General features: G+C 60.7%; 1 protein-coding gene across 1 annotated transcript in view; it reads left to right on the top strand.

Annotated features, from left to right (window-relative positions):
- WNK3 (WNK lysine deficient protein kinase 3) overlaps positions 1-12,405 on the top strand; it is a 13,344-nt gene extending 939 nt beyond the window's left edge. The window contains 22 exon segments of the mRNA XM_055697824.1: positions 4-137; positions 217-437; positions 506-663; positions 750-838; positions 910-1,129; positions 1,518-1,733; positions 1,777-1,953; positions 2,011-3,619; positions 3,622-3,659; positions 3,738-3,825; positions 3,828-3,853; positions 3,966-4,076; positions 4,161-4,188; positions 4,265-4,346; positions 4,464-4,542; positions 4,544-5,233; positions 5,811-5,991; positions 7,223-7,269; positions 8,549-8,766; positions 8,855-9,078; positions 9,681-9,821; positions 9,947-12,405. Coding sequence (XP_055553799.1) covers positions 4-137; positions 217-437; positions 506-663; positions 750-838; positions 910-1,129; positions 1,518-1,733; positions 1,777-1,953; positions 2,011-3,619; positions 3,622-3,659; positions 3,738-3,825; positions 3,828-3,853; positions 3,966-4,076; positions 4,161-4,188; positions 4,265-4,346; positions 4,464-4,542; positions 4,544-5,233; positions 5,811-5,991; positions 7,223-7,269; positions 8,549-8,766; positions 8,855-9,078; positions 9,681-9,772 — 4,728 coding nt within the window. The 3' untranslated portion in view covers positions 9,773-9,821; positions 9,947-12,405.
- The last annotated feature ends 9 nt before the right edge of the window (positions 12,406-12,414 follow it).

The following is a 12,414-nucleotide window of genomic DNA, read 5'->3' as shown; positions in this document are numbered from 1 at the left end:
AAGGAAGAAGCGGAGATGTTGAAGGGGTTGCAGCACCCCAACATCGTCCGCTTCTATGACTCTTGGGAGTCCACAGTCAAGGGCAAGAAGTGCATCGTCCTCGTCACTGAACTGATGACCTCCGGCACCCTCAAGACGTGAGTGATGGTGTTTCGTGGCACATTGGTGCAGTGGAGCTGAGGAGGTGACAGTGGGTCGGCTTGCCTTGTCACACAGGTATCTCAAGAGGTTCAAGGTGATGAAGCCCAAGGTGTTACGGAGCTGGTGCCGGCAGATCTTGAAGGGTCTCCACTTTCTCCACACCCGTACACCACCCATCATCCACCGGGACCTCAAGTGCGACAACATCTTCATCACCGGCCCCACGGGTTCCGTCAAAATCGGCGATTTGGGTCTGGCCACCCTCATGAGGACCTCTTTCGCCAAAAGTGTCATTGGTAAGACGCGTCGTGCCGAAGCACGCCTGCCGGTTGCCAGGTGCTGGTTCTCACTGCCCGCCCCGTAGGTACACCTGAATTCATGGCCCCAGAGATGTACGAGGAACGCTACGATGAGTCGGTGGATGTCTATGCCTTCGGGATGTGCATGTTGGAGATGGGCACCTCTGAGTATCCCTACTCCGAGTGCCAAAACGCTGCCCAGATCTACCGCAAAGTCACCAGCGTGGGTTCCTGGTCTTGCCAGCGTGTCCCAACACCCTTCCAGCACTGTGGTGGTGGGCATCATCACTGCGCTTCCTCTTCCTCTAGGGCATCAAGCCGGCCAGCTTCGACAAGGTGACGGACCCAGAGGTGAAGGAGATCATCGAAGGTTGCATCCGGCAGAACAAGGCGGAGAGGTGGGAGAAGAGGGGTGCTACATGGGATCCCCTAGATGACACCCCAATGTTGACCACGCTCTTGCCCATAGGCTTTCCATCCGGGACCTACTGAACCATGCTTTCTTCGCGGAGGACACGGGGTTACGCGTGGAGCTGGCAGAGGATGACGGGGGTCTCGACTCCTCCTTGGCACTCCGACTTTGGGTGGAGGACCCCAAGAAGTTGAAGGGGAAGCACAAGGACAACGAGGCCATCGAGTTCAGCTTCAACTTGGAGGCCGATGTCCCCGAGGAGGTGGCCTACGAGATGGTGAGTGGTGCCAGGGTCCAGAGGTGGCATCTGGGGGCTGAGAACCTGTGGGGGGTACCCCAAAACCCTGCTGGGGTTGGCCCCTCCAACTTGTCTTGACCCTTCCTGAAGTCAACAAGCCTGCAAAATTGCCATGAACCCTACAGCTGGCCCCTCAAACTCATGTTGAACCCCTTCCAAAGCCAACGATCCCCTAAATTCCTCCATGAACTGTGTGGTTGGCCCTCAAACTTATCTTGAACCCCGCAAAGATCAATCGACCTATAAATTCACCCATGAACCCTACTCTTGGCCCCTCAAATTCTTCTTGAACCCTTCCCAAGCCAACAGTTCTCCAAGTTCACCATGACCTGCTCCCCACGGACATCCCGTTTTCTCCCCCAACCAGGTGAAATCCGGCTTCTTCCATGAAAGTGACTCCAAAGCTGTTGCCAAGTCCATCCGGGACCGGTTGATGTTGGTGAGGAAGACGCGGGAGAAGAAGCAAGCAGAAGGTCGGGGACTCCCTGAAAATGAGGACACTGAGGTGGATCAACACGTCCGGCAGCAGCTGCTCCGGCAACAGCCCCCCACTGCTGGTGAGACCCCCAGCTTCCACCCCACGGCTGGTGGCCCCCCAAAACTGCTCACCCCTGGTTGTTCCTCAGCAGCCGATGGGCTCTTGGAGAACGGTCCCCATCTCAGATGCCACCAGCACCCGTGGTCTCACCGGGGCACCTGAGCCTGCACCACAGCTCCTTGGGTGCTACCAACAAGGGCCACCAGGACCCCCTCAAGATGGGGCATCCCCCACTTGTGGCCATCCCAACCCCTTGCAGGTGCCAGTAAGTCCCCATCACACCGGGTTGGGGTGGGGACCATGGGACCACCTCCCACCGCAGCACCTCGACCCACAGGTCACCTACGGGGTGGAGGGGACATCAACAGATGTCACCGGAGGTGCCACCACAGCGGTGCTGGAGCCATCTGGTGTTGATGGGGAGCCAGGGGTCGGTGCAATGCAGATGTCATCAGGGGTGTCATCGGTGGTGGTGGCACGGCTGCAGCCAGCTCCTGGGGCACCGGGTCCGGGGATGGCACCGGCGGTGCCCAGCGTGCAGCCGGCTCCAGGGATGCCACCAGCTCCAGGGATGCCACCCGCCAACTGGAATGCCACCAGCTCCAGGGATGCCACCACCAGCTGGGATGCCACCGCCAACTGGAATGCCACCAGCTCCAGGGATGCCACCACCAGCTGGGATGCCACCGCCAACTGGAATGCCACCAGCTCCAGGGATGCCACCACCAGCTGGGATGCCACCGCCAACTGGAATGCCACCAGCTCCAGGGATGCCACCACCAGCTGGCATGCTACCAGGTCCAGGGATGCCACCACCACCCGGAATGCCAGCTGCTCTGGCAATGCCACCACCAACCGGGATGCCACCACCAACTGGGATGCCACCACAGTCGGTCCCCCATTGTGCAGCTGCAGCCAGCTCCGGGGATGCCACCAGCCCAAGGGATGCCACCACTTCCAGTCCCCACCATGCAGCCACAGCTGGTGCCAGGGATGCCACCAGCTCCAGGGATGCCACCACAGCAGGTGCCCACCATCCAGTCGCAGCTGGCTCCAGGGATGCCACCACCAGCTGGGATGCCACCACAGCCGATCCCCACCATGCAGCCACAGCCAGCCCCAGGGATGCCACCAGCTGTGGGGATACCATCAGCTCCAGAGATGCCACCAACCGTGGGGGATGCCACCCCTATCTGGGTTGCCACCAGCCCCAGTGGTGCCACCTCCATCTGGGATGCCACCAGCCCTAGGGATGCCACCAACCATGGGGACATCGCCAGCCCCAGGGATGCCACCAAACCATGGGGACATCACCAGCCCCAGGGATGCCACCTCCATCTGGGATGCCACCAGCCCCAGGGATGCCACCAACCATGGGGACGTTGCCAGCCCCAGGGATGCCACCAACCATGGGGACATCACCAGCCCCAGGGATGCCACCTCCATCTGGGATGCCACCAGCCCTAGGGATACCACCAACCATGGGGACATCGCCAGCCCCAGGGATGCCACCTCCATCTGGGATGCCACCAGCCCTAGGGATGCCACCAACCATGGGGACACCACCAGCCCAAGGGATGCCACCAACCATGGGGACATCGCCAGCCCCAGGGATGCCCACCTCCATCTGGGATGCCACCAACCATGGGGACACCATCAGCCCAAGGGATGCCACCAACCATGGGGACATCGCCAGCCCCAGGGATGCCACCTCTGTCTGGGATGCCACCAGCCCCAGGGATGCCACTGCTTCCCACCCTGCCAGCAGGTCCCCCACTGGAAGACGCATCCCTTGCACCCCGATCCCCCAACATCTGCCACCAACCCTCCAGATGCGGTGCCCTTCCTCCGTGTCCCCGAGGCCACCACTGTCCCCGAGCCCCCTGGTGCCAAACCTGACCGCATCCGACAACGCCGAGCCTCCTGCCCACGTCGGAGAGGATTCCTCGCTTCCAGCTCACCGTCCTCCAGGTCGGCACGGGGAAGGGGGACTGTTTTGGGGGGGTGGGACAGAGGGACACCCCGTAACTCACGTCCCCAACCCCGTAGGTCTCCTCCCCTGGGGACAACACGGTGGAGTGTCAGCTGGAGACCCACGACAGCAAGATGGTGACCTTCAAGTTCGATGCCGATGGAGACGCCCCGAGGACATTGCTTGCTACATGGTGACACCCCCCCCGCCCCAAACCCCAAAACTCCTCCCCCCACCCTAAAACCCCTCCCCCAATTAATGTCACAACCCCCCCACCCCACCCCAAACTAATTGTCCTCTGGAAGGTTGAGGACAACTTCGTGCTGGAGGGTGAGCGGGAGAAGTTCGTGGAGGAGCTGAAGGCCATCGTGGCACAGGCGCGAGGGCTCCTCGGTGCCCCCCCCATGGACCCCCAGGTGACCCCCCACACCCCATGTCCCCGGACACCTGGGGCCACCGCAGCAGTTGACCTGTAACCCCCCCAAAATGTCTCCTCACAGGCGGGACCTCCTGAGCAGGCGGGTGGTGGTGAGTAGCAGGGGAGGGGGAGGGGCAGCGGGGTCACCCTCCACCCCCCAACCACCCTCACCCCTCCCCCCACCAGGAGAAGGTGCCCCCCAATCGTCCCCCGTCGGTCGTTGGAGGTTTTGCATCAACCAGACCATCAGGAACCCGGGAAGCCACTGGTGAGTCACCCAAGAGGGGACATGGAACGTGGCGGGGGGGAGGGGTACGTGGGACACCAGTGTCCCCCCATGCCTCCCCCACAACCTCCATGGATTGGGGGTGTCACCTCCTTGCAGGTCCTGGAGGACCTCCACCCACCGACGAACCTTGGGGGACATCCAGTGGCGGCGAGGTGGATGTGATCCCAGATGTTGGTGACCCTCAAGAACCAGGGATTGTTGTCGCCAGACCCCAGGAGCCAGGTGGCCCTCAAGGACCAGGGGTGGTCATCACTGGAGCATTGGAGCAGGATGAACCTGGGGGACCAGAGATGATTGTCCCCAAACCCAGTGGCCTGGGTGTCCTCCAAGGACAGGAGATGATTGTCCCCAAACCCTGTGAGCTGGACACACCCAATGGACAAGAGACAACCGTCCCGAACCCCCCTGAGCTTGGTGTCTCTCAAGGACAGGAGAAGACCATCCCCAAGCCCTGTGACCTAGGTGTCCCTCAAGGACTGGAGATGATCGTCACCAGACCCCAAGAGCTGGATGAACCCATGGGACCAGAGATGATTGTCCCCAAATCCCAAGACCCTGATGTCCCCCAAGGACCAGGGACAACTGTCACCAGCACTTGGAAACAGGATGGACCTGGGCAACCAGACACAACTGTCCCCAAACCTGAAGAGCCTGAGGACTACCAAGGACCAGACACCGTCATCCCTGGACACCAAGACCTGGGTCTCCCTGAAGGAGAGGGGATGACTGTCACCAGAGCTTGGGAGCAGGATGGACCTGGGGAACTGGAGACAATTGTCCCCAAACCCCAAGAGCTCGATGTCCCTCAAGGACCAGAGATGGCCATTGCCGGAGCCTGGGAGCAGGATGCACTCACAGGACCAGAGGTGATTGTCCCCAAACCCAGGACAGTGGTGTCCCCCAAGGATTGGAGACCATTGTCCCCAAACCCCAAGACCTGGACATTCTCCAAGGACTAAAGACCATTGTCCCCCAAACCCCAAGACTTTGGTGCCCCCAAAGACCAGAGACCCCAAGACCTTGATGTCCCTCAAACCCCAAGACTCTGGTGCCCCCAAAGACCAGAGGACCCCAAGACTTTGGTGTCCCTCAAACCCCAAGATTTCGGTGCCCCCAAAGACCAGAGGACCCCAAGAAAGACCTTGATGTCCCTCAAACCCCAAAACTCTGGTGCCCCCAAAGACCAGAGGACCCCAAGACTTTGGTGTCCCTCAAACCCCAAGATTTCGGTGCCCCCAAAGACCAGAGGACCCCCAAGAAAGACCTTGATGTCCCTCAAACCCCAAGACTCTGGTGCCCCCAAAGACCAGAGGACCCCAAGACCTTGGTGTCCCCCATGACCTTGGCGTCCCTCAAACACCAACGACAACCTTCCCCACCCCCCTGCCCCACCCCCGACATTTTGTGGGGGCTGGTGGCCACCTCAGCACCCCATTTCCACAGGATCCCCCAGCGGAGAGGACCCCGGGCCGCCCCACCGCTGGGGGGAGCTATTTCGCCCTGGGGTTTAACTGCCCCCGCCTCAAAAACCCTGTCAGCAAGAAGACCTGGGGTCGCAAGATCAAAAGCTGGGCCCGGCGGCTCCGGCAGCCCCCCCCTGCTGCGGGGGGACACCCCCTGCCAGGTAGGGGGGGCTGCGTCCCCACCTCCACCCCCCACTGGTGCCCCCATTTATCCCCCCTCATTGTAACCCCTCTTACACCCTTCTCCATATGTACCGCTATAGATGTATATAAATGTACGACCCACGTGTATACCCCCTCCCCGTATGTGCTCCTCGCTATATGTACTGCTCCATAAAGGCTGCCATATAGACCCCTCCCTGTACATACCCCCAAATACACCCCTCATATATCCCCCTCCCCATGCATACGCACCTATACACCATACGTATTCTCATATGTATGTTTCCTGATATATAGTCCCCATATAACTACACCCCCTCATAGATCCCCCTCCCCACGCATACGCACGTATATAACACCGTATGTATTCTCATATGTATGTCTCCTGATGGATACTCCCCGTATTTACCCCTCACCATTTATAGCCCCAATCTATACACGGCCTGTTAACCCTCCCATTTATCCTCCACCCCATATATACCCCTACATACACCTCCCCATATGTACCCCTATGTACACCTCCCCATATGTACCCCTATGTACACCTCCCCATATGTACCCCTATGTACACCTCCCCATAGATACTCCTATATACACCTCCCCATATGTACCCCTACGTACACCTCCCCATATGTACCCCTACGTACACCTCCCCATATGTACCCCTACGTACACCTCCCCATATATACCCCTACGTACACCTCCCCATATATGTACCCCTATATACACCTCCCCATATGTACCCCTATATACACCTCCCCATATATACCCCTATGTACACCTCCCCATATGGTACCCCTATATACACCTCCCCATATATACCCCTATATACACCTCCCCATATATACCCCTACGTACACCTCCCCATATGTACCCCTATATACACCTCCCCATATATACCCCTACGTACACCTCCCCATATATACCCCTACGTACACCTCCCCATATGTACCCCTACGTACACCTCCCCATATATACTCCTATATATACCTCCCCATATATACCCCTATGTACACCTCCCCATATGTACCCCTACGTACACCTCCCCATATGTACCCCTATATACACCTCCCCATATGTACCCCTATATACACCTCCCCATATAGACTCCCCCATTTTTATCCCCCTTTTTTACCCCCCACATTTATAACCCATTCACATGTCGCCCTATACATGCCCCTATATGTACCCCTCCCCATATACACATATATACCCTGCCCTGTCCCGCAGGGGAGCCAGAGGAACTGGGGGATCCCCCCCGGCGGGGGCGCTGCCAGGTGGGTATTTGTGGGGGTCCCTGTGGAGGGGGGGGAGCAGCCCCATGGACTCCCCGTGTTGGTCTGTGGAGCCCCCCAAACTGCCCCGGGACCCCCAAACTGCCCCGGGACCCCCCGAAACTGCCCCGGGACCCCCAAACTGATCACAGGGACCCCCTGAAACTGCCCCGGGACCCCCAAACTGCCCCGGGACCCCCCGAAACTGCCCCGGGACCCCCAAACTGATCACAGGGACCCCCTGAAACTGCCCCAGGACCCCCAAACTGCCCCGGGACCCCCAAACTGCTCACGGGGACCCCCTGAAACTGCCCCGGGACCCCCAAACTGCCCCGGGACCCCCAAACTGCCCCGGGACCCCCAAACTGCCCCGGGACCCCCCGAAACTGCCCCAGGACCCCCTGAAACTGCCCCGGGACCCCCAAACTGCTCACAGGACCCCCTGAAACTGCCCCGGGACCCCCAAACTGCCCCGGGACCCCCAAACTGCCCCGGGACCCCCCCCGAAACTGCCCCGGGACCCCCAAACTGATCACAGGGACCCCCTGAAACTGCCCCAGGACCCCCAAACTGCCCCGGGACCCCCCCGAAACTGCCCGGGACCCCCCTGAAACTGCCCCGGGACCCCCAAACTGCTCACGGGGACCCCCTGAAACTGCCCCGGGACCCCCCGAAACTGCCCCGGGACCCCCAAACTGATCACAGGGACCCCCTGAAACTGCCCCAGGACCCCCAAACTGCCCCGGGACCCCCAAACTGCTCACGGGGACCCCCTGAAACTGCCCCGGGACCCCCAAACTGCCCCGGGGACCCCCAAACTGCCCCGGGACCCCCCCGAAACTGCCCCGGGACCCCCTGAAACTGCCCCGGGACCCCCAAACTGCTCACGGGGACCCCCCGAAACTGCCCCGGGACCCCCCGAACTGCCCCGGGACCCCCAAACTGCCCCGGGACCCCCAAACTGATCACAGGGACCCCTGAAACTGCCCCAGGGACCCCCAAACTGCCCCGGGATCCCCAAACTGCTCACGGGGACCCCCTGAAACTGCCCCGGGACCCCCAAACTACCCTGGGTCCCCCAAACTGCTCACAGGGACCCCCTGAAACTGCCCCAGGACCCCCAAAGAGCCCTTGGGACCCCCCCCCCCAACTTATCCAAGGGACCCTCAACTGCCCCAGGGACCTCCAAAAACTCCCCCCAGGGACCCCAAATTACACCAGGGACCCCCCAAATCCGCCCTCCAGCTCATATCACTGCTATATCCCCCCACACCTCCTGCAGCCGCTAACGAACCCCGAATCAAGCGACCCCCCTGAAACCGAAGGCGACTGGGGGGATCCCAGTTCGGAAAGTGAAAGTGGGGGGATGGGGGGGCCCCCTCATCCCCCAGGAGCCCCCCCCCGCCCCCCTGGATCCCCATCGTCCCCCATGAGTAGTGATGGGGAGACTGACCCCGAAGATGAAGATTTACGGGTGGAGCTGCGAAGGTTGCGGGAAAAGTAAGTTGGGAGGGACCCGGGGGAGGTTGGGGGGGGGGCACCCCAATATTGGGGTACCCCCCCCGACTCCCCCACCTCCCCCCCGTAGGCATATCCAGGAGGTGGTGACGTTACGGGCGCAGCAGGACAAGGAGCTGCGGGAGCTGCACGGGCGTCTCCGTGCCCTAAAAGAAGCTCGAGGGGACCCCAAAAAATTTGGGGGACCCCCGCCGGGGGATTGTGGAGGACTCCCTCATCATTGCCTCGGGGGATCCCCGCGACGGCTTCGGGGTGCCAAGGGAAGAGGACGGGGAAGGGGTGCAGCGGTGACAGGTTTGGGGGGGGGTTGGGGTGCAAGGGGGTGGGTCTGAGGGTACAGGGGAAGTTTTGGGGTACAAGGAGGGGATTTGGGGGATGCTTAGTCCCTCCTGGGCCCCAGGGAAGGGGTTTTGGGGTGCATAAAGGGGGTTCTGGGGTCCAAGGGGAGGGTTTGGAGTATAAGGAGGGGTTTTAGGGTGCAGGGAGGGTTTTTTGGGGTGCAAGGCAGGTTTTTGAGGTGCTCAAGTCCCTCCTGGGCTCCAGGGAGGAAATTTCAGGGTGTGGGGAGAGGTTTGGGGGTACAGGGGAGGTTTTGGGATACTCCATGTTCTGGGGAGGGGCTTCTGGGATGCAAGGCGGGGGGATGGGGTACAGGGAGGAGGTTTTGAGTTCTAAGGGGGGAATTTTGGGGTGCTCAGTCCCTCCTGGGCTCCAGGGAGGGGGTTTTGAGGTGCAAGGGGGGATTTGGGGTATAGGGAGGGACTTCTGGGGTGAAAGGGGGGGTTTAGGGTATAGGGAGGGGGTTTTGGGGTGTCCCATGGTCTGGGGAGGGGGTTGGGGTACAGGTGGGATTTGGGGCACCCCCCTCTCCACTAACCCCCCCTCCCAACACCCAGATGCCTGGGTTCCCCCTGCAGGCCCCCTAACCCACCCAGCCCCCCCCCCCTCCTCCCCCAGCCCCTCCAAAAAAGGGGCTCTTCACCGATGACCTGCACCGGCTGGTCGATGAGTGGGTGCAGGATACTGCCCGAGCCCAGGTAACGTGTGGGGGACCCTATGGGGGGGCCCTGAACCCCCTTTGTGGGATGCTTGGGGATGTGTGTGTCCCCCAATATTTAAAACCCACCTTTTTCCTCTCCCCGCTCCCTTCCCAATCCCGCAGGGGACATCGTCGTGGGTGGCCACCCTCCGCGGCGCCCGGATGAACCCCCCAAAATGGGGGGCTCCCCCCCCTCCAAAAATCAACCTCCATGGGGGGGGCAGTCCCCTCCCACCAGGGACTGAGTGAGGTGGGGGAGCCCTGGTACCTTAAAAGTGCTGTCCCGCAGCCCCCCAAACCTCCTCGTTTCACTCCAAAATCCCCCTGTTTTGGGTCATACCTCCCCCCCCAGGGTGACCCCATTTTTTGGCCCCCAAATCCCCTAATTTCACCCCAAAATACCCTTTTTTTGCCCCCACCCCCCAGTGGAATCCCATCTTCGGCCCCCAGCTCACCTTATTTTGCCCCCAAACCCTCTTTTTGGGGGTCACTGCCCCTTTTTGCACTTCCCCTGAGATAAACCACATTTTGGTACCCAAAATGTCTTTGTTTCCCCCCCCCCCCCCCCCCGGGACCCACTTTAAGCCCCCCAAATCACCTCTTTTCAGCTCAAAATGCCTGTTTTGGGCCTAAAATTGCATTGTTTCACCCCAAAACCCCACTCCCCCCCCCCCAACTGGCCCACTTTTGGCCCCTCAAATTGTCTCTTTTCACCCCAAAATGCCTGTTTTGGGCCTCAAATTGCATTGTTTCACCCCCAAAAAACACTTTCTCTTGGCCTGCCCCCTCCTCCATGGGTGACCCAATTTTCAGCCCTCAAATCACCTCATTTAACCCCAAAACCCGTTTTTTTGGGCCTATTCCCCTTTTTTTCCCCTGGTGTATTAGGTGACTCCAATTTTTAGCCCCAATACGACCTTGTTTTGCCCTAAAATGTCAACGGTTGAACCCTGACCCCTCAGTGTCTCCCTCATTTGTCACAAAATTCCCATTTTTCTCCCCCTCCTTGAGCGGCCAAACCTCCATGTTTCACCCTAAACCCCACCCCACCCCCCGGCCCTGCAGGCCTGGAATTCCCCTTAACTGGGGGAACTGGCTGTATTGGTGTTACTGGTGACCTCCCCCCCCCAGTGGTCGTACTGGTACGACTGAACCCACCCCCAGCCTCTTTTTGGGTCATTTCATCCCGTTTTCTGCCCGTCTACCTCACCCCATCGCTACGCAGAGAGGTTTTGGGGTGTCTTCCTGGGTGTTCGGGTTGAGGAGGGGAGGGAGGCGTTAAATTTTGGGAGAGAAACTGTTATAAAGTGCGAAAAAAGTCCCTGAAAAGGAGAAAAATAAAAGCGTGGCTGGTGGGCGCCACTCCCAAGATGGCGAGTCCCTCCTCAAGATGGCGGGTCCCTCCTCAAGATGGCGGCAACCCCGCCGTACCTTCTATGGGGAGGCGGGTTGTTTCGCCCTTCCCAAAATGGCGGCGCGCCGTGGCCAAAATGGCGCCCGGGCCCCGCCCTCTCCCTCCCCGTTTCCGCGTTTGAATAAAACTTTATCGGGCGGCCGGAGCCGGGCAGGAGCCGCGGCGGCGCCGGGCCGGGCACGGGCACGGGCGGCGGTAACCGGGAGGTGTTGGTGGAGCGGCCGGGCGAGGCCTTGCGCCTGGCCGCTGGGGCCTGCGGCCTAGTCGGGCGGTGGCGGGGGGGGGACGCGTAGGCCTCGCAGGGAGCCGGGGGCCCTCTAGGCCTTTGCGCGAGGGGGGGGGGACACCCTATAGAGCCGTAGCTGGGGCCCTGTAGGCCGTTTGAGGGGAACCCGTGGCCCCGTAGGCGCTTGGGGGGGGCTGGGGCTTTATAAGCCTCTTTTTGGGGGTGGGGGTTTGGGCCCTATAGGCCTTTGGGGGGGGGGTCCCAAGGACCTATAGAGCCGGGGAGAGCCTATAGGCCCTTTTTGGGGAGCCTTGAGACTCTGTAGGGCCTTTTAGGGTGTCCTAGGGCCCTACGAAGCTGGGGACGCTCTATAAGGACGTTTGGGGGGGGAGTCCAGAGCTCTATAGAGCAGGGGAGGCCCTGTAGGCCCTTCTGAGGGGATCCCAGGGCCCTATAGAGCAGGGGAGGCCCTGTAGGCCCTTCTGAGGGGATCCCAGGGCCCTATAGAGCAGGGGAGGCCCTATAGGCCCTTCTGAGGGGATCCCAGGGCCCTATAGAGCAGGGGAGGCCCTATAGGCCCTTCTGAGGGGATCCCAGGGCCCTATAGAGCAGGGGGAATGCTATAGGCCCTTGGGGAGGGGTGTGCCAAGACCCTATAGTCTGTTTTTGGAGTAGTTTAGGGTCTTAGAGCTGAGGAGGCCCTATAGACCCTTTTTCAGGGGGGCGCAGGGCCTTTTAGAATCTATAGGCCCTCAGAGGGGTGTCCCAGGCCCCTATAGATCAGTGGGGGGTGGTGGTGTTCTGTCTCCTAAGCCCTATAGGGAGAGGCAGCTGCTCCTCACGGGGCAGGGGCATATAGGGCAGCACTAAAGGGGGTGGGTGGCTGTTGGGGGGTGTTCTATGGGGGGTCACCTATAGAAAAGCTGAAAGAGTGTGGTTTGGGGGGGGGGG

This window comes from Falco cherrug, chromosome 20 (genome assembly GCF_023634085.1).
Source record: "Falco cherrug isolate bFalChe1 chromosome 20, bFalChe1.pri, whole genome shotgun sequence".
Classification (NCBI taxonomy): domain Eukaryota; kingdom Metazoa; phylum Chordata; class Aves; order Falconiformes; family Falconidae; genus Falco; species Falco cherrug.
This window is presented reverse-complemented; position numbering and strand designations above follow the sequence as displayed.